This window comes from Sturnira hondurensis, unplaced genomic scaffold, assembly GCF_014824575.4.
Source record: "Sturnira hondurensis isolate 20B ecotype Veracruz unplaced genomic scaffold, ASM1482457v3 Scaffold0009244, whole genome shotgun sequence".
In the NCBI taxonomy this organism is placed as follows: domain Eukaryota; kingdom Metazoa; phylum Chordata; class Mammalia; order Chiroptera; family Phyllostomidae; genus Sturnira; species Sturnira hondurensis.
Window position 1 is genome coordinate 5361871 of NW_028081875.1, and position 21036 is coordinate 5382906.

At 40.7% G+C, this 21036-nt stretch overlaps 1 protein-coding gene across 1 annotated transcript in view; it reads right to left on the reverse strand.

Annotated features, from left to right (window-relative positions):
- SLC24A3 (solute carrier family 24 member 3) overlaps positions 1 to 21036 on the reverse strand; it is a 598815-nt gene that overhangs the window by 70680 nt on the left and 507099 nt on the right. Inside the window, exon 7 of the mRNA XM_037057030.1 lies at positions 8583 to 8657. Within this exon, the coding sequence (XP_036912925.1) occupies positions 8583 to 8657 (75 nt within the window). The remainder of the gene's footprint in view (positions 1 to 8582; positions 8658 to 21036) is intronic.

Genomic DNA, 21036 nt, shown 5'->3' on the forward strand with positions numbered 1-21036 from the left:
GTGCACTGTATAGCACCTTCAAGCTTTTATGCAAGCATTTAGCCTTCTTTGTATTCAACATTTTTCTTCCTGTTGACCTATATTTTATTTCCTTAAATTTATTTTCAAAGGAAACTTTACATCACAACCAGAAGTGGAGAATCAGTGCCAGTTGCTACTACGTGTAGAGGTGTAGAGGGTAAAAAGTAAATGCAATAACAATGATTGCAGTGATTGAGAATCTGGGCTGTCCAGGCACTGGGCTACAGGCCTGCCCTTTTGTTAAAGAAGATTAGCAAGGGTTGAGCATGGAAGACACACAAATACCAAAGGGAGACTTCTGATCAGTCAAGATCCAAAAAATACATGACAAGATTGAATTTATTTAAGCCCTAATCCATACATCACCTAAAATCATTTTTAATTTTTGGGGAAACACACTGGTATAATTCAAGTCCTTTGATTTATACATGAAAATTGAACCACAGATAACATGGAAATTTTCCTTGGGGTTGCTAAATTTGCTGCAGAGTTAGTTCTAGAACTCATACCTGGCTCTTATTGTGGTGTTTGCTATATCACTTCTCTGCCCAGACAGCACATTGTTGAAACTAGATGGATGCACCTGCATTTTATTCACGCAGGAGCCAACGGCTGGTCACAGCTTTCTTTCTATGCTCATTGATATGACTGCTTAGAGTATGACCGCGTCTGAGGGATTTTCATTTAGGGACAGTGGTCCAATGGAAACTCTAAAGTAGAAAGTTGTCAGACGGTCTGGGTGTAAAGCATCATTACTGCCAAGAGACAATAAATTCAGCTAATGATGTGGGCATGGCTTTAGTCCCCAGTGATGATAGTAACCATCAGTTGTGAGTGATGTGGAGGAAACCACTACAAAGACGTACAGCATGTAGGGCAGAGGCGTGTAAAAGGACTTCCCTCCAAGGGTCCCGAAGGCGCAGACAGAGGTATGAGAAAGGGGCACACTTGTTTGTAACTTGCTCTTCCTCAGAAACATGAAAAAAGATGTTGACTTCATTAGGTTGATGACTCTTGTTGTTATCAGATTCAACAGACTGACATTTGGATGAAAATGTCAAACTACAATAGGAAGAGGATTAAGGAAATGAAAGAATTAATTGTACAACCCAGGCTGGATGGTATGAAATACACTTCCTGGAAGGTATTCGCAGCTGCTTTTGTATAATCACTGGCTTTAAGATAATTGTTGTCAAGAAAGCATGGAACAGAACAAATAATTTAAGCTGGAAAATGTTTTCTCTTAATTGAAGTTAATTTAATATTAATCTTGGGCTGTGGGCTGGAAAAATCAATTCATTGATTTTTCTCACATCCTTAAGGCTATGGGCCTTAAGAGAGTGCAAGACACTGGTAAAGAGTTTATTAGAGCACCAATTTAATTTTCATTTATTGGGGAAGGCAGGTGATCTCTATAATATGAAAGTGGCTTTTAGAAAGCTCTTATTATGTGTGATCTGACATGTAGGGGTGCTGATCAATACATCTTTAGCTATTATTTTAGTAACCATATCAATAAAAGAAAAATCAGAATGGGCTTAACTGTACAAAGGATCCCAAACTGAGAATAGAATTTACAGGGAGCACAATAAATCAGAGAAATAGTGGGGCAAACTTGGACAACACTGGGTGAGATACACAGTTAAGGATGGAGCATCATGGTCTGAAGTCCAGGTGATGCTTATGGCAGGGGCAGCTGGGGGCTGTACTATGGTTCAAGGAGATGGACAGAGAAAGAGAAATGCAGATGATCTCACTGGAGTACTAACAGATGTTGATGGTCTGGAAACCTTCAAATAACTGACCACTGAATGCCAGGAGGCCTTATCTACCCCGTGACTAATAGGCAAACAGTCTGGATTTTATCCCATTACTTTAGAAGGACTGAGCAAAAAAAAAAAAAAAAGTAAAAAAAAATAAAAGAGAGAGAAAGAGACCCACAAAAGAACAATAAAATGGATAAAAATGACTAGAAACAAGTCCTTTTCTAAATGGAAGTTGGCTTGTTCATGGGGAGAGGAGGTGGAGAGTGTTAGGAGCTGCTTCTGAGCCTCTGGTGGTGTTGCTTGGAGGAGGCTGACCAGCTGATTGCCAATCACCTAGAAGACTGCAAACGAGAAAATTAGTACTGTTCACAAAATGTTCCTCCAGCGGAGTACATCCTTAAGAAGTGTTGGAATCAGCGTGTCTGAAAACTCTTTGCATGACAAGGACAAGGAGACTCACTTGATGTCGCAGATGGTTAGAGGGAATGGATTTGTTATTCCTTAGAGATTTAATTTTATTTAATTCTCTTAAGACAAGTGCTGCACATTCCCTTGTATCTTTGTGCTCTCTCTGTGAGTAAAAGAAGACAAGACAACTTCCCCCATCCCTTATGGCAGTATTACTTGGGAAGGAAACCACTTGAAATTTTTAAACCCCGTCTGAACCAAGAAACCTGGTCGCAGTTCTACCCAGTAACCACAAGATGGGGCTCATGTCACAGTCCTCAGACCTGTCTTTCTGCCATGGCAGCGAGGTTGAAATGAAGTCAATCCAAGTCCATTTTGCAGCTCCATTAAATCTCCTGGAAGGAGTGCAAATACCTCAAGACATACAGTCTCCTGAAGGAGCCTTTAGCTAACCCACTGCTGTCACAGGGCAAGGAGCCTTTAGCTAACCCTTCTGCCTCCTGGAGGCAGCTCCTGTCTGGTGTTCTGAGTTTGGGACAGGCGGTTCCCTCTGCTTAATGCCAACACTCAATCCTCAGGATGTGTTGAAGTTCAGGGGACGTGCTGGGTGCCCTTCAGAATGGAACCACCCTTTTTTCTCAGTTGGATTTTTGAAAACAGGCCTTGGGAAGGCAGCTCTTTGTGTTATGCTGGTTGCATTTGGGGGCCGCGCACTGGGTCTGCTCCCCAGTAATCCCATGTGGGTGGTGCTGACTGATATGGGGGTCCCAGCCTTGCAGCACATCACTGGTGAAAGGACATGGTCTCTGACCCACCCATGGTTCATCCAAAGCTACTTTCAGCTTTGCCTGGAGCTTTGCACCTGTTCCTCAGATGAGCTAAATGGAACACAGAGGAGTGAATTTGAAGAAACACTCTCTTCCCCCTGACTTCAAGAAAGGATTGGGTATCATAGAAACCAGCTTTTCAGTCTTGGTGTCTGCTCTACAATTCTTCTAAGAGAGACGGGCTGACATCAGCAGGTGGATCTGTGGATGTCAGAATATCCCAGGGAACAGCTAAGGGAGTGGCACATTTAACATGGAATAGTGGGGGAAAGACGAGACTGGATTCACCCAGGTATGTGGGCAGGAGTGGAGAAGCCAACTGAGCTCTGCACAGGGAGACAGGTGGCTGTCCCTGCACTGCATGTTAATCCCTGGGTTTGCTTACTGTTAGCTGTAACCATAGAGTAGGGTGACCATATTGCTGAAGCTAATTTCTTAGCTTATATTATAATCACTTGCACTGTTCGAATTTTAAGCAGTGGAAATGATAGAAAATCAATGCCATCACTCTCTTTCAGGAGACTGAAACTTTGACAATCTGTCCTACCTTGGGCACTCCTCTCCCTCCCCCACTTCTACAGCAGGTAGACTCCCTCCGATGTGCCCAAATGGAGTCCTGGCTGCCTCAGCTTCGGGGATGAGGGCTGCCGGTAGCTTAGCCCATGGTGATCCTGTCTGAAGAGGAACCAGATGGAATGTACTGGACAGTTGCTGCTCTGCATGGATATGGTTTACACTTGAAGGCTGAACAGGAGTTGTGGCATTAGGATGTCTAGCAGGCAGACCTGATGGTGGAGGGGCTTCAGGAGGGTAAGAGGGTGATAAGCCAGAGGGGCAGGGCCATGGAGACCCTCGGGGTGTTAAGAACAGTCACCAACATGATTCTAAGATGTATTTTCTCTTAAAGAAAGAGCAAGATAAGAAGATTTCTAGGTTATTTAATATTAAGTGTGTTACAGAATTCCTGGAGAGGGGTGGTGGAAGCTATTCCCATCAGTCTGAAAATGTAGAGTTAAGTGCAGCAGACAGTCCTCTCTAATGGCAGGTTACATAGTAAATGAAGTAAAATCAGGATGATTTCTAACACAAAAAGAGGCAGATTTTACTGGAAGGAAAATCTGAATTCTTTGCCAGGGTGGTGTAGATAATGTCATCTTAGGCACCGACTCTGATAAACCTGATCTTTGGCAGATCTGTGAATTCCTGGAGCCTCAGTTTTGCTATCTGTAAAATGGGAGTCCTACAATAGCTAGCTTGTATAGTCATGAGTATTGAACTGGAAAATCATTGACAGACCAACATAACACTTAGTCCTGTATTAAGTATCAAGCTAAAGATGTTGTGAGAATGTAGGCCTGTTTTCTATGGAAGAACTTGCTCTCTGCAACTGTGCTATCTAATATGATAGGCACTAGCCACATGTGGCTATGTAAATTTCAGTTAATCAAATCAAAATTTTAGTCTCATGGTCTCACCAGCTGCACTTTGAGAACTCAATACCCACCTGTGCCCAGTGGCTGCCATACTGCACAGTGCTGCCTAGGCCATGTGTGGCAGCTGGATCACTTGAGGCCTCTCCTTGTCTCCATAGAATCCCCTCCAGAAGGGAGATTTCATGGGCTCTCCGGGGAGACAGAGAGGGCAGTGTCACCTCCAATGAGCTCACTGCTGTGCCAGTGCTCAGGTTGCTCTGAGGGCCTCCTGAAGGCCCTTTTCCAGGTGGACAGCACTCCTGAATCTGCATCTGTGAACCAATCTGAGCTATCCTGGAGCCTGCGGCTTCTCCACTCCACAGGAGGTTTCCCTTCACTTGAGGCTCACATCCCCACATCTCAACACAGAAATGAAAGGTAAAAATAAAGTATTCATTTTAGGGCAGCTGTTAAATTGAGGATGTAATGAATCATTTGCATTTATGTAAATTACACAATTATGTAAATTACAGTAACATTTTAATAAAAGAGACTGGGAGGCCTCCTGGAATTTTGAGCAAAGATAGGACTGGGAAGCTGCAGCTTTCTGTGGTGGAAGTCATTTGGGGTAGCTACTTGGGGAGGGAGAGAAGCAGAAGGAGGGACTGTAAGGATTTGGACACTATTGGGTAGATGCACACAGGGACAGTCTCTTAAAGAACCTAGAATGCCCCCAGATCTGAAAAGGGGACACTTCTAGAGAGAGACCAAGGTCATGGGGCAATCATCCCAGCCATATCCTGCTTCTTCGGGGTCTGAGGCTTCACTGCAGAGAACGTCACCAGGGTGGAGGGGATGCTTGATGGGGCAGGAGAAAGGCTCTGAGACACATACACTGCACATTCATGAAGTTATAGCTGCTTTAGACAATAACACATTCTTAATTTCTTCTGCTTTCTCCCTAAAAACTCACTAGAAAAATAGCACAGAGCAAAGGTTGGGTAAAACCCAAAGACCAAAAAGAATTGAGTCCCTTCTCAAATAACTGTTAAGCTCTGTTGGTTTCAGAATGCACATAGTTGTCTTATTCTAATGGTTTTTCTTCTGGCCAAGTTCATTCTGTGCAAACTTCCTGTTTAGCTGTTTCAGAATTCAGGTAATGATGATTCTATTAGCGCTCCCCTGGCCCAGTGGTCGTGAACCTCTCTGGAGAAGAGGCTCCTCAAGCCCTGTGGGTTGTTATCCTGGCTCCTCTGCCGGGTCTGAAGAACCGCTCCCAGGGGTGTAAATAAAAGTGACATCTGGTCTCATTTAGTCCAGACTTATCCTCTGGGTGAGTAAGTTCTTTATTGTATCACCTCAGGGGACCAGTAGTTCAGCCTTCTAAAATTTTAGAATCATAAAAAGGGGAAGAGAGTTAAAAAACCCTAATAGTTAAAATACATTGTTCAGATGGTTGGTAATTGTGGATAGAAGGAAAGGCTTTTAAATACAGAAATTTCAAATGCCTATTGATAGAAAAGCTTAGTATTATATAAGGAAGGCCAGAAGGAAAGTGATTTTTTTACCACTACATTAGGAGAACATAGGAAGAGGAAAATAGGAAACTTTGACAAAAAGATACAGCTTAGTGTTGGGTATGGAACAGATTTGGCAGCACTGAGAAACCTCCATTGTTAAGAGACACTAAGTGCTAAGTCTTCTGGGTAGAAGACTGTTTTACTCTTCATGCTGATTTTAAGTTTCATGTGAAAATGACCACACGAATGAATAACAGTCAGAAGTTCAAACAACCAAGCTGCCACTATGTCTCACTGTTGAGAACCTCAAAATTCACTCTAGAAATGATCACTGTCTTGTGTCAGAGGGATATCCAGAAGAAATGGTGCCCAACAGAATTTGAAGTTCAGTTTCTCAAAGTGCAGTGTGGTGCTGCTGGCATCAGAACCACAGAAAGGGGTGGGGGAGATCCTGGGTAAAGGGAAAATTCCTGGTTCTACTCTAGAACTTACTGAGTTAAAATCTCCAGTTGTGCCTTTTAAATACGCATGCAGGGCATTTCCAGTGCACATGGAAGTTGGAGGAACACCAGGTAAACTAAAAAGAACCAAGCCCCGAGGACCCTACTTTATTTTTTCCATTACTTCCTAACAGTGGAAAAATGTAATTTTTCTCAAAATCACAAAATCTAGCCTTGACATCTGGTATTTAAACACAGTTCGCCTTCAGCGAAGGGTAAAGAATCACGTTGCTGCCCTCTGAGGGAACTGCGGAGCTGCTGGCAGCCTGAGTGTTTTGTCCACTCAGCTCTGCAATTTGCCTGTGCAAGTGGGGCTAGAAGATGGTTTTGCCCAGACTTGGCTCAGGCGAGTGGCACTTGCAGCCTGAAGATGCAAACCTGCTTCACTTCCTCACACATCATTAGCAACAAGTACAGCTGTTTCATCTTGGATGTGTCCAGATGAATTTGACACAAGACAAGTTGTTTCACACATAGACCAGGAGGTGTCTATGCTGTAAACTGAGAAAGAAGCTGACACCAACAAATCTGCTATTAGGAGTGGACACTGCCACATCTGTGCTCTGGGCCACACTGGCCTGGGTGGTGCTGTCTTATTGCCTTGTTTTTCTGAGAGTGATCATCTCTTTTTGGAGTTCAGCAAAAATAGAGAGCTGCATTAATTACCCCAGAACCTAGCCCTGTCTCTCTAAAAAAGTAATTTTCAGAAATTATCCTAAAATACCCTACAGGTGGAAGAACATAGCACACCACAAACAACGCTGCAGAGTGTTTGAGAGGTCTCAGCTCCATGAACAAAGCCCTCTAGATTTGGGGTGATCATACCTTTTCCACAGGTAATAATTGAGAATCACAACACAAAGTCAAATGTGTCCTTGAGTTTACTAAGGAGCTCAACAGCATCTTCACACCCAACATGAGGTCGTCTAATCCTCTGCTCCTTGGGTCGGTCTCAATCTCTAAATTATCAATGGCTCTGGAGTGAGGAGACTGTAGATCTAACCCAAGATCTTCACTGTGACCTGTAGGTAAGAAAACTAAGACCTGGGGAGACTGATTTCCCCATGGTCACTAGAGATTATAAGGGGGAGGGTCCAGAATTAGGAGTCAGATCTTCCAACTCCCATTTTAGTTCTTTCTAATTTGCTACCCTTCTCCTGGACAGCTCAGTTGTCAAGCTAAGGGGTTTAGTTAGTCCCCATAGGTGACATAGAGCCATCAACCATTTAAACAAGAGAATGGTGCTCACAGATGTTCTTCGTAGAGATACTACTTACAGCACTCTGAGGACTGACTGGGGGGGAATGAACATGGGAGGGGGCGATGGCAGTGACACTATTCACTCTAACATTGACCTGGATGAGCTGTGTCAGTTCAGGCTGGAGATGTAAAAAGCCTCAACTAAAATGGCTAAGGAGGGACACACTGGGGAGATTTTTTGCAAGATGACGATCCTCAGGGCAGTTGAGGCAAATGGGTTTCTTGGAGGAAAGATCAGTTTAATCATTCCAAGATTGGGTGGCAAGATAGGAATGGGGGCTGAAATATAGAAAGAGAGCTAGTCTTGGAGCATTGTCCTAAGTTTAGAGACATGTTCCATTTGGGACATAAAGATGTCTAGTAGAGCATTGTTAAATCATGGCTGGACCTCAGGGAGCAGCTGCTCCTAAGAACACAATGTAGAGGTGTATGTATAAAGGTGGCAATGGCAATGGCTGCTGTGGGAAGGATAGGGCTGTCCTGGGAGAGCATACAGAGTGAGAGGGAGAAGTCCAATCCAGGCATACGGATGATGAGGGGAGTTACAGAGGAGCCCACGAGTAAAGTGAGAGGAAATGGTAAAGGGGGTCACAAAACAACAGCAGTGGCTCTCATGGAATCAGGTAACCAGTCAACACTCCTGTTCTGAGCACTAAGCTAATCAGGCTGGAGTGTGAGGTGATCAAAGTAGATGGAAGAAAGAAAGGCCACCTTCATGAGTAGACAGACATCCATTCATTCATTTACCACTAGACACCTTGAACCTGCTCCATGCAGAGGAGCTGCATGTGCTAACCCTGAGTGGTAGGAAGGATGATTGGGAGTTCCATGTGAGGGAACTCAGGCGAGGTGTCCATCACACACTTACCATGATGAGTGCGACCACTGACAGTGTGTAGTAAATCGAATCCCTCAGCAGGCACCAGGAGGAAAGAGCCACAACCTGGAGTAAAAGAGGGGGAAAGACAGTAAGAAACAGGACACATGACTGTGCAAATGGAGAAAACGTAGCTCCTCCTGGCTCCAGCCAGTGATGAACCTGAATCACAGCCCTGTATTTTGGTCTCCTGTCCTGGATCAGTCAATCAGCCAGTCAGTATGAATTTATTGAAGATCTCTAGCTTGGACCTTCTGAAAAGCAGTTGTCAAGATGGGATTAAATCAGCAATACAGGCAAATCTGCTATTGGGAGTGGACATTGCCATATCTGTGCCTGGGCCATGCTGGTCTGGGCTGTGTTGTCTCATCACCTTGTTTTTCTGAGAGTGATTTAATCCCATCTTCCTGGGGTTCAACAAAAGTAGACAGCTGCATTCTCTACTTTTATTAGGGGGGACACCCATGAGAGAAAATGTGGAAGGAGTCAGGTGAGTTGGGTATGCCACCCCACGAGATTTGGGTCTTACCCTGTAAAGGAGAGAGAAAGGAGGTTAGGTGTAGTCTGAAAAATGGTTCAGAACGACCAAGGGCTTTCTGAAGACAGTTTTTGAAGACGAAGGGGAACCTTTGGTGCACAGTCACTTGTCAGAGGAGTCCCATGTCTCCTGGGAATGGATCAGTCTTAGCATCCCTAACATCCCATAAGGGGATGGGATGAGCAATCTTACTCTCTGTTCTCATCAACAACCTAACAGCTGCCATAGCTCATGCTCCAGTGTGGAATGAAGACCCAGAGCCACCCTTTAGAAGGTGGCTCCCTGCCCATTGGGCATGGGCAAGCCCAATTGGCACTCCCATCCTGGCCTTCTTTTCTCATCTCTATTATATGTCTGGCCTAGTTGGCATTTGACCCTGGTTTAATCAGAATTTTTGAAGCTCATTTTGCATATTGATCTGGAGAAAATATTGTTCTTAGGCAGTTGGAAGGTGTCCCTTTAAAGATACAATGGCTCTGTTGAGCCTACCCTAATAAGCGTATTGCTGGAGGCTAAGGAAGCCTTGGAAGCTGTGTCCAGACTCCCTGCAGGGAAGGAGGACTCTGGGTGTGATTAAGGAGGACAAAGGGGCCAGGGCCAAGCATTGCACAGAAGAAAGGGTAGGGCAGGGGAGGGAGTCAGGGATGCCAGGGTAAGACCCTTATTCTGAAGGAAGAGTAATTTCTCCTTAGTATAGTCTTCAAAGTCTCTTTTTGGAGAATATCTGGTATTCTTTCTTTGCTTTGTGGAGTAGGTCCATGTTGGCAGACCCTCACAGAAAAACAGGTGAGTCCACAATGCCATGTGGGGGGTGCTTCCTGGGATGTCATTCACAACTTCTTTCTGCCTCCCCTAGAAAAGTGTCAACTATCCCATGGCCACAGGACATGACGGCCTTTGCATTCTTGTCTGACAGCCTTTGCATTCGGGCTGGTAAGTGAAAAAGGAGAAAGCAAATGTCAAACTCAGCTGGACCAATGACAGGCACACACTACACCAAAGATAATAGAAAAAAGGGATACCAGGGACAAGGCAACCTTTGGTGCCTTTCCTCTCCCTGACCACTGCATCAGTCTATAAATAACAAATCAGGCAAAGTCAAACCAGAGGAGGCTTTCTGGATTCAGATAACATGAAAGATATGACTTAAATAGAACCATAAATGAATAATGAGTCCAGTCTCTTTCTATTAACACATTCTTCCACTTGTTATATGGACACTTATGTATGCTTTGTTGCTAGTTTTACCTTGTTAGGTATCTTATTTGCAGATTTAAACTACAGATCATGGGGTTGTCAAGAACAGGACGGGTTCTAAAGAATCACTTCAGAGCAAATACAAAGCATTTCCTTGCCCTTTTATCATTCTATCCTTGTATCATCAGCTCATTCACTAGCTACAAAATAGATTAAATTAGATCAGATTGTTCATTTTTCAGCAGATCACAAAAGGTTGTGAATATTTACTCAATTTATTATAAATAGGCAAATGGACTTGAAACATGTGGCAAAGACCAATACTAACTTTTTTTTAAAATCACTTGGGTTTTTAGTTAAAGATAGCAGGTTGAACACAAACTATTACCTTTGCTCTGCCTCATTGTACCATGACAAAGTAATAATAAAGGGATTTCAAAAGGGCATAAACCCACAAGAAAAAGAATAAAAGAACTGGTCAGAGAAACAAAATTTTGGAAGTTGAAAATTAGAAGAACAACTAGTCAAAGCTCTAGACATGGGAATGTAGGGGAGCTTAGAAACAGGATAACTGAAAGAATGCTCAAGAATTTAACCCTCAAACTTCCTCCTAAACTTCAAGCAGACTAGTGACTGCACACCCCACATCTTAAGAGAAAACACAAGATACCCAGCATTTAAAGAACAGAAGATCTAGAAGACAGAGGAATAGAAATAGTCAAATGAATCATTCAAGGAAAATTTCCAGAAGTTGTTGACATGCATTTTTTTTCTGAGTAAGAGGGCCCTCTGAGTGTCCAGTTAAGTGAATAAAAAATTTGATATGGGGACATAAAAGGTCCTAGGAAACTATCAGAGAGAGAGAGAGAGAGAGAGAGAGAGAGAGAGAGAGAGAGAGAGAAACAGTATTATATACAAAAAGTCAAAACCAGAACGACATTTTATTTTTGAATGAAAGCACTGGAAACTATAAGACAATTTTGAAGACATCCAGATCACCTATTCATTAAAAATGAGAAAAGATTAAAAAGAAAGGCTTTGCCTAAAAAAATTTGCTTTCCACACATCCCTTCTCAAAAAGCTACTAGAAGATGTGCTCCACCAAATAGGGGAAAAAACCACTTGTTACATACAACTATGTTATCACAAAACAATATATCGATAAAATATCTATAATAATAAGTGAGGAAAATTTCCAGAATAGTGAAGGAAGATCCTAAAAAGACAGTAAAAGGAAATTGCAGCAGGCTTTTTGCAGCAGGCTTACAGAATAACATAGCCAGATTAGAGGCCAGAGGATGCAGAAGTAATGATGACAAAAGCACAGAATAAATGGAACATCTGATAATTTTGAACTCCTGGAAAGGAGATTAGAGAGCTCAGGGAACAGAAAATAGAAAACTAAGCAAATGAACAAACAACAGAAAAGGTAATTATAAACCCCAGGGAAAACACAGGTTGTGCAAGAAAGGTAGATGAATTGTTATGTATGTGTGAATAGTGGTCACAGAGTCATAATAAACTAAGCACAGACTACTGTCTAACTAATTTATGATATAACTTGTTGGGCAGAATGGGGGACTTGGTAGTAGGGGTAGCTGGGGTTAAGTAGACCTAAACTCTCTTCTTCCACACTGTGAAATCACTGGAGGATGTTTAAAAATAAAAAATCAAGTTAACTGCCATCTAAGCATATTATTTAAGAGCACTGGGGGGGGGGCAGGGCTGGGAGTATAAGACAGAAAACTGTACTTGAACAAGAATTAAAGAAAAAAAAGAAAAAAAAGAGAGACACTGAGTTACATTTCAGGAACAACCAACTAATGAAGTAATTGCCTCAGAAAAGTGGGAAATTGGTGCTGGTGGCTCTATAGATGGCTGTATTTTCCAATAAACCTTCTAGAATGAATTGCCTCTTTAAGTTCTATGTATGTATAACTTTAATAAAAATAAAAAGTAAAATAAAAGGAAAGTATGACAGAAGTTATCTACTTAGATTTACTGCTGCAAGAAATAACACGTTGCACTAGGCCTAGGATGTCAAACCTGGATGGATAGTGATATACTTTTTCTCTTTATAAATAGAATAGTTTTCTTTTTAAAAAATATATTTTATTGATTATGCTATTACAGTTGTCCCATTTCCCCTTCTTTATCCCACTTTGCCCTGCACTCCCCTTCCCACCAGCATTCCCCCTTGCCCTTAGCTCATGTCCATGGGTACATATAAGTTCTTTGGCTTCTACATTTTCTATATTATTCTTAACCACCTGCAATCTATTTTGTACCTACCATTTATGCTACTTATTTCCTGTACCTATTTTCCCATCCTCCTTACTGATAACCCTCCATGTGACCTCCATTTCTATGATTCTGCTCCTGTTCTAGTTGTTTGCTTACTAGTTTTGGTTTTCATAGGTTCAGTTCTAGTTTATTTTTTTTTTAGGTTCAGTTGTTGATAGTTGTGAGTTTGTTGTCAGTTTACTGTTCATAGTTTTGATCTATTTCCTAGATAAGTCTCTTTACATTTCATGTAATAGGGCTTGGTGATGATGAACTCCTTTAACTTGACCTTATCTGGGAAGCACTTTATCTGCCCTTCCATTCTCAAAGATAGCTTTGCTGAATAGAGTAATCTTGGATGTAGGTCCTTGCCCTTCATGACTTTGAATACTTCTTTCCAGCCCCTTCTTGCCTGCAAGGTTTCTTTGGAGACAGTTACCAGTCTGTCAGTCTACTCATAATCAAATGGAAACTCCTTTCTAAGTAACTGTCTCCTTTTTTCTTGCTGCTTTTAAGATTCTCTCCTTATCGTTAATCTCGGGTAATGGAATTATGATGTGCCTTAGTGTGTGCTTCCTTGGGTCTAACTTCTTTGAGATTGAGCTTTCTGGACTTCCTGGAAGTCTATTTACTTTGCCAGATTAGGGAAGTTCTCCTTCATTATTTTTTCAAATAAATTTTCAATTTCTTGCTCTTCCTCTTCTCCATCTGGTACCCCTATGATTCAGATGTTGGAATGCTTAAAGTTGTCCTGGAGGTTCCTAAGCCTCTCCTCATATTTTTTTGAATTCTTGTTTCTTTATTGTGTTCTGGTTGAATGTTTATTTCTCCCTTCCACTCCAAAGTGTTGATTTGCATCCCTGTTTCCTTCCCGCCACTGTTGGTTCCCTGTACATTTTCCTTTATTTAACTTTTCACAGCCTTCGTTTTTTTTCTCTATTTTGTGACCACACTCAACCATTTCTGTGAGCATCTTGATTACCAGTGTTTTGAAATATGCATCTGATAGGTAGGCTATCTCTTTGTCACCTAGTTCTATTTTTTCTGGAACTTTCATCTGTTCTTTCATTTTATGTTTATTTTTTAAATTTTACTGTTGTTCAAGTACTGTTGCCTGCATTTACCCCCTTCCCCCTGCACTGACCCCCACCCAGCAAGCCCCTCCCTCCCCTGATTCCATTCTCCCTTGGTTATGTCCATGTGTCCTTTATGGCTGTTCCTGGAATCCCTTCCCCTCTTTTCCCCTATCATCCCCTCCCTCCTCTCCTCTGGTTACTGCCAGATTGTTCTTAATTTCAATGTCTCTGGTCATATTTTTCTTGCTTGTTTGTTTTATTGATTAGGTTCCAGTTAAAGGTGAGATCATATGGTATTTGTCTTTCACCGCTTGGCTTATTTTACTAAGCATAATGCTCTCCAGTTCTACCCATGATGTCATAAAAGTAGGAGCTCCTTCTTTCTTTATGCTTGATTGTATTCCATCATGTAAATGTACCATAGTTTTTGATCCATTCATTTACTGATGGGCACTTACATTGCTTCCAGCATTTGGCTACTGTAAATTGTGTTGCTGTGAACATTGGGATGCATAAGTTCTTATGGATTGGTGTTTCCATGTTCTTAGAATATAATCCCAGCAGTGGAATTACCAAGTCAAAAGGCAGTCCAATTTTTAGTTTTCTGAGGAAACTGCATTCTGTTTTCCACAGCAGCTGTGCATTCCTACCAACAGTGCATTAGGGTTCTCTTTTCTCTGCATCCTCTCGAACACTTGTTTTTTGTTGATTTTTTTATGATGGCCATTCTCACCAGTGTGCAGTGGAATCTCATTGTGGTTTTAAATTGCATCTCTCTGATGGATAGTGATGCTGAGCATCTTTGCATATGTCTCTTGGCCCTCTGTATGTCCTCCTTGGAGAAGGGTCATTTCAGGGATTTTGATCTTTTGTTTTTTTTTTTTAAATTTGGGTTGTTAGTCTTCCTGGAGTGGAGTTGTGTGAGTTTTTTATGTATTTTGGAGATCAAAGCCTTTTCCAAGGTATCATTGGCAAATATATTTTCCCATACAGTTGGTTTTCTTTTCATTTTGCTAATGTTTTCTTTAGTTGTCCAGAAGCTTTTTATTTTGATGAGATTCCATTTGTTTATTCTTTCCTTCATGTCCCTTGCTCTAGGGGACATATTGGCAAAAATATTGCTGCATAGAGTATCTACAATTTTCTTGCCTATATTTTCCTCTAGGACTTTTATGGTGTCAGTACTTATATTTAAGTCTTTTATCCACCTTGAATTAATTTTGTGTATGGTGTGAATTAGTGGTCAAGTTTCATTTTTTTTTGCATATAGCTGTCCAACACCATTTGTTCAAGAGGCTATTTTTACTCCACTTTATGCTTCTTCTCCCTTTGTCAACTATTAATTGAACATAGAGATTTGGATTTATTTCTGGGCTCTTTACTCTGTTCCATCGGTTCATGTGTCTATTCTTATGCTAGTACCAGGCTGTTTTGATTACAAGGGCTTTGTAATACAGTTTAATATCAGGTATTGTTATCCCTTCTACTTTGTTCTTATTTCTCAAAATTGCTGCAGCTATTCGGGGTCATTTGTGGTTTCATATAAATTTTTGAAATGTTTGTTTTGTATCTGTGAAATACATCATGGGTACTTTAATAGGGATTGCATTGAATCTGTAAATTGCTTTGGGTAGTATGGAAATTTTGGTGATAATTCTTCCAATCCATAAACATGTTATACATTTCCATTTATTTGTGTCTTCCTTAATTTCTTTCTTCAGTGTTGTGTAGTTTTCTGAGTACAGGTCTTTTACCTGCTTGGTTAGTTTTATTCTTAGGTACTTTACTTTTCTTGTTGCTGTATCAAATGGGATTTTTTTTCTGATTTCTTTCTGATATTTTATTGTTGGTATACAAAAATGCCTTTGATTTCTGACTATTGACTTTGTATCGTGCTGTTTTACCAAATTCATTTATTAGGTTGAGTAGTTTTTTTGTTGGAATATCTAGGATTTTCTATATACACTATCATGTCATCTGCAAACAATGACAGTTTTGCTTCCTCCTTTCCAAATTAGATGCCTTTTATTTCTTTTTATTGCATGATTGCTGTGGTTAGGACTTCCAATTTTTTTTTAATATGAGTGGTAAAAGCGAACATCCTTGTCTTGTTCCTAATCTTAGTGGGAAAGCTTTTAGTTTTTGCCCATTGAGTATGATGTTGGATGTAGGTCTCTTGTATGGCCTTTATTATGTTGAGGAATGCTCCTCTGTTCCTACTCTGCTGAAGTTTTTTTAAAAGTCATAAATGGGTGCTGTAGTTTATCAAAAGCTTTTTCTGCATCAATTGACATGATCATGTAATTTTTGTCTTTCCTTTTGTTTATATGATGTATTATGTTTGCTAATTTGATAATATTGTACCATCCTTGCATCTCTGGAATGAGTCTCACTTGATCACGTTGTATGATCTTTTTAATGTATTGCTAGATGTGGTTTGCCAATATTTTGTTAAGGATTTTAGCATCTATGTTCATTAGCAATATTGGCTTGTAGTTTTTTTCTTTGTTGTTTCTTTATCTGGTTTTGGGATTAGGATGATGCTGGCTTCATAAAAAGAGTTTGGGAGCCTTTTGTCTTCTTAGAGTTTTTGGAATAATCTGTGAAGGATACAGTTATCTCTTCCTTAAGTGTTTTGTAAAATTGTCCTGTGAAACTGTCTTGTCCAGGGCTTTTGTGTGCCAGTAGTTTTTTGATTACTGCTTCAATTCAATTGGTTTGTCCAGGCTTTCTGCTTCTTCTACATTGAGCTTTAGAAGATTGTATTTTTCTAGAAACTTGTCAGTTTGACTTAGGTTTTCAAATTTCTTGGCATATAGTTCTCCATAGTAATTTCTTATAATATTTTATATTTTTGTGGCATCAGTTTTCATTTCTCCTCTTTCATTTCTGGTTGTGTTTATTTGGGTCCTCTCTCTTCTTTTCTTGATGAGCCTGCTTAAAGGCTTGTTGATTTTGTTTATCTTTAAAAAAAAAACAGCTCCTGGATTCATTGATCCTTAGAATTGTGCTTTTAGTCTCTATGTCATATAATTCTGCTCTGATCTTGGTTATTTCCTTCCTTCTACTTGCTCTGGGCTGTCTTTGTTGTTGTTCCTCCAGTTCTTGTAGATGTAGGGTTAGGTTGTTTATTTGAAATGTTTCTATGCTTTTTAGGTAGGCCTGTGTCACTATGAACTTCCCTCTCAGAACTGCATTTCCTCAGAACTCCCATAGTTTTGGACTGTTGCAAGTTCATTTTCATTAGTTTCCAGAAACTTTTTGCTTTCTTCCTTGATCTCATTCTTGAGCCATTCATTGTTCAATAGCATGCTATTCAATCTCCATGAATTTGAGTGTTTAGGTTTTTTCCCTATGAGGTTGGTTTCTAGTTTCAGTCCCTTGTGGGCGGGGAAAAATGTTTGATATGATTTGAATTTTGTTGAATTTGTTGAGGCTTGTTTTGTGTGCCATCATGTGGTCTATCTTTGAAAATGTTTCATGTGCATTTGAAAAGATTGTGCATCTTGCTTCTTTGGGATGAAAGGTTCTCTATGTACATCAGTTAAGTCTATTTGACCTAGGGCATTGTTCAATGCTGCAATATTTTTGTTGATATTTTGTTTGGGAGATCTGTCCATTTTTGACAGTGGGGTGTTAAAATCCCGAACTGTAATTGTGTTGCTGTCAGTATCTTTCTTGATGTCCTCCAAGATTTTCTTTATATATTCGGGTGCTCGTATGTTGGGTGCATATATATTTATGATGTTAATGTCTTCTTGATGGATTCTTCCCTTAAGTATTATGAAGTTTTTCTGGGTTTCTTTTTATGACCCTTTTTTTGAAATCTATTTTGTCTGATATGAGTTTTGTACCCTGGCTTTTTTCCCTGTCCATTTGCTTGAAATATTTTTTCTAGCCCCTCACTTTCAGTCTGTGTATGTCTTTTGTTCTGATATGAGTCTCTTGTAGGCAGCATATGTGTGGGTCATGAATTCTTATCCTTTTAGCTGTTCTAGATCTTTTGATTGGAACATTTAATACATTTATGTTAAAGTTATTATTGATAGGTACTTATTCATTTCCATTTTACTTCCTTTGTATCTGTGTTCTTCTCTTTCTCACTATTTTTTTTTTCCTGTTAGTAAAGCAAACCCTTTAGCAACTCTTGCAGTGGTTTGGAGAAGGTATATTCTTTGAGGCTTCTTTTGTCTGGAAAACTCCTTATTAGGGCCATTTTCTTTTCTTTTCTTTCCTTTTTTCAGGGGGAGGGGGTCTCAGGGTGCCTATTATAAAGTAAGGGGAGGAGCCTTAGGTATCTGCCAAGGCAGGGCAATCTATCTTGGTATCTTGTAGTGGTGTAGGTGGGGGAGAAGTCTGAGAGAGGGAACAGTGTCACTTGTTCTGCTCTCTGTTGGCTTTCAGTTACTTCTGCCACTACCTATGAGCAAATTGGGCCCTTCTGGTATTAATTCCTGGATGGGTGCATTTGGATATGTTCTAAGACCCTGTGGGTCTCTCCAAGAAACTCTCCTGTGAGTCTGGGAGTTTCCCCTGTGCCTCAATCCCCACATGTTTTTTTTTTTTTTCATTTAGAGGTTTTGAGGCTTTATTCTCCCTTGCTAGAACCCTGGGTTGCTCAGTCTGTCTCACTCCCTAGTTGTTCCTCCTGGTTTATCCACATGCAAACATGGCACTGCCCGCTGTGCCAGCTGCTGCTTCCTGGTTCACCTGCTGCTGCCTTGCTGCAAGTCCTGTTTGCCCAGCTGCTTGTCTCTGCCCCTCCTATCAGTGTGGTTGAATGTTTGTTGTTTAAGTCCTTGGTTGCCGGACTTTTATACAATTCAACTTTCTGTCAGTTCTGGTTGTTTTTTGTTTGTAAATTCATTGTTCTCCTTCTTTTGGTTTTGGAAGGAGGCACAGTGTATTTACTTATGCTTCCATCTTGGCTGGAACTGAAATATCTTAACATGAGTTTCATTCCAAGCTTTGGAGCTGACACATTTCCATAGCCAATTCTCATCTCAGAAAAGAAAACCACACAATATGTAGAAAGAATGGGGCTCTAGGATGTCCCCCACAGAACCCAAGTCACAGTGGCACTTGGGTTTAAAACAGGTTAGGATCTGGCTTGAGTTTCCATTCAATGGGGAAGTTTTGGCACTACTGTCTGTTCATCATTCCAGTACACTTTTTAAATACTTCAATTCTGAAATTGAATCGAAGACACACAATTCTATTAGCTTAAAAATACAACCCAATCCTATTTAAAATTGTACTTATAAGGTTTGAAAGCAGAGCACACTAACTAATGCTGCTATAAGTCCAGAATAGTGTTCCCCTTGGGCCAGGGGCAGAATCTGAAAGGGCAGAGGGGTTCCTGGAGGCCAGAACTTGTCTGTTTCTTGATCAAGGTCCTGGTCTGGAAGTGCTCAGTTGTGAAAAGTCACTGAGCTGTGCTTATGATAAGTGCACTTTTCTGAATATATGTGGTACTTCACGAAAAATGTTATTTAAACAAAACAAAAATGCAATTATAATGTTAGTTGTTAATGTTATTATTACTTATTACTTTTAATAGTAACTACTTTATCAGAACTTGGAGTTGGCTTACTTTTTATTAATTAATTTATTTACTTTTAGAAAGAGGGGAAGGGAAGGGAAAGAGTGGGAGAGAAACATCAATTTGTGGTTGCCTCTCATGTGTCCCCTACTGGGGACCTGGCCTGCAACCCAGGTGTGTGCCCTGACTGGGAATCAAACCAGTGACCCTTTGCTTCACAGGCCTGTGCTCAATCCACTGAGCTACACCAGCCAGGGCTTGGAGTTGGCTTATTATTAAAGTTGCTGGATAAAATACAAGATACCCAGTTAAATTTCAGGTGAATAATATGTAATTTTAAAATATAAGTATGATCTCAAATATCATCTGGGAAATATATTTGTTATTAACTGGGTGCTCTGTGTTGTTATTTGCTAAATCTGATAACCCTACTTATTAGATTTTGGATGTTGGTTAACTATTTTGCCTTTCTTTGGAGATGCACAAAACAGGAAGTTTAGTGATTCTGGAATAAATACTCTTAATACAAAGGACAAGGTGAATCTTTTCTGTATTGCTTATTTATCTCATGCTGGATAGTGACTGCTGTGCTGTTTTATTCTGGTTGTTTGGCCTACCCAGAGGTTTTTTTTCTTTTTTTTTTTCTTTTTGCTAACTGCAACAGTTGTCAATGTGTACATTACATTTTGGGGGGGNTCTTTCTTTTTTTTTTTTTGCTAACTGCAACAGTTGTCAATGTGTACATTACATTTTGGGGGGGGGGTAGAAATTTTTCCACAGCACCAAGACTCTTGGCTTCTTCTGGAAAAATCTGAAGACCTGGTAACCTCAGGGCATTCTCATGTCACTGTGGAGCTGTCAGGTGGTAAAGTGGCTCTCAATCCATCTGGCTAGGCCAATAAGAACTCAGATGGAGGAGATGAAATTAATGGCAAAAACATTGTTTGGGGCTATCTGTAGATTCTGATTATGTGAGCTTTCTGTTTCATCTATTATCATGGAGAGAAACTGAGCTGTATTTACACAGTTTTCCAGGAGGCGTTCAAGTGGTTCACAGCATCTTTTTCTTATCTCATCCTGATAAGAACAAAATGGGAGTCATTCCTCTGAGGGTTGTAGCGATGGTCTCCACAGCCTGCTATTTATCCATGTGGTCTAGATTCCACTCTTAGCCTGCTGTATCAGAATCTGCACCTTAACGAGACTTCCTTGATGATTCATGTGCATGTTGCAGTGGGAGAAGTGCTGGATTAGAGGACAAATCCCCAGTCTGAGCCCCCCTGTGTAAAGCTGAACTATAAACAGCAAGAGGCTGGTGAGTAAGACACTGGTGAAATACCAACAGGATGAGACAACCTGCAACAGTGGGCTGTCTGGACACGATGTGGAGTCTGAATATGATGCAGCGAATATGAGAAACGACGTAGGGCCTTTGCAACTGGGTGTGTTGGAGCTGAAGATGCCAATTAGAAGCTCCGCATGTATGGGAGCTTCTGTTTCATCAGTTTCTAGCACCAACCCTGCAAAATGCTGGGGAAATCATCCCTTTGTACAATGTGCAGAACCATGCCAGAAAATCCCTGCTCCCTTCCAATCTCTCTATTCCATCCACTGAAGATGCAGTACATAAAGAAATACAACTCAGAGGGTGATAAATTTATTTTTTAAAATTTGCCAAATTTATTTTAAAAATTAGTAGCCAGATCATAAACAAAGCAATAAACAACAAATGTTGGAGAGGGTGTGGGGAAAAGGGGACTCTGGTCCACTGTTGGTGGGATTGCAGACTGGTACAACCATTATGGAAAA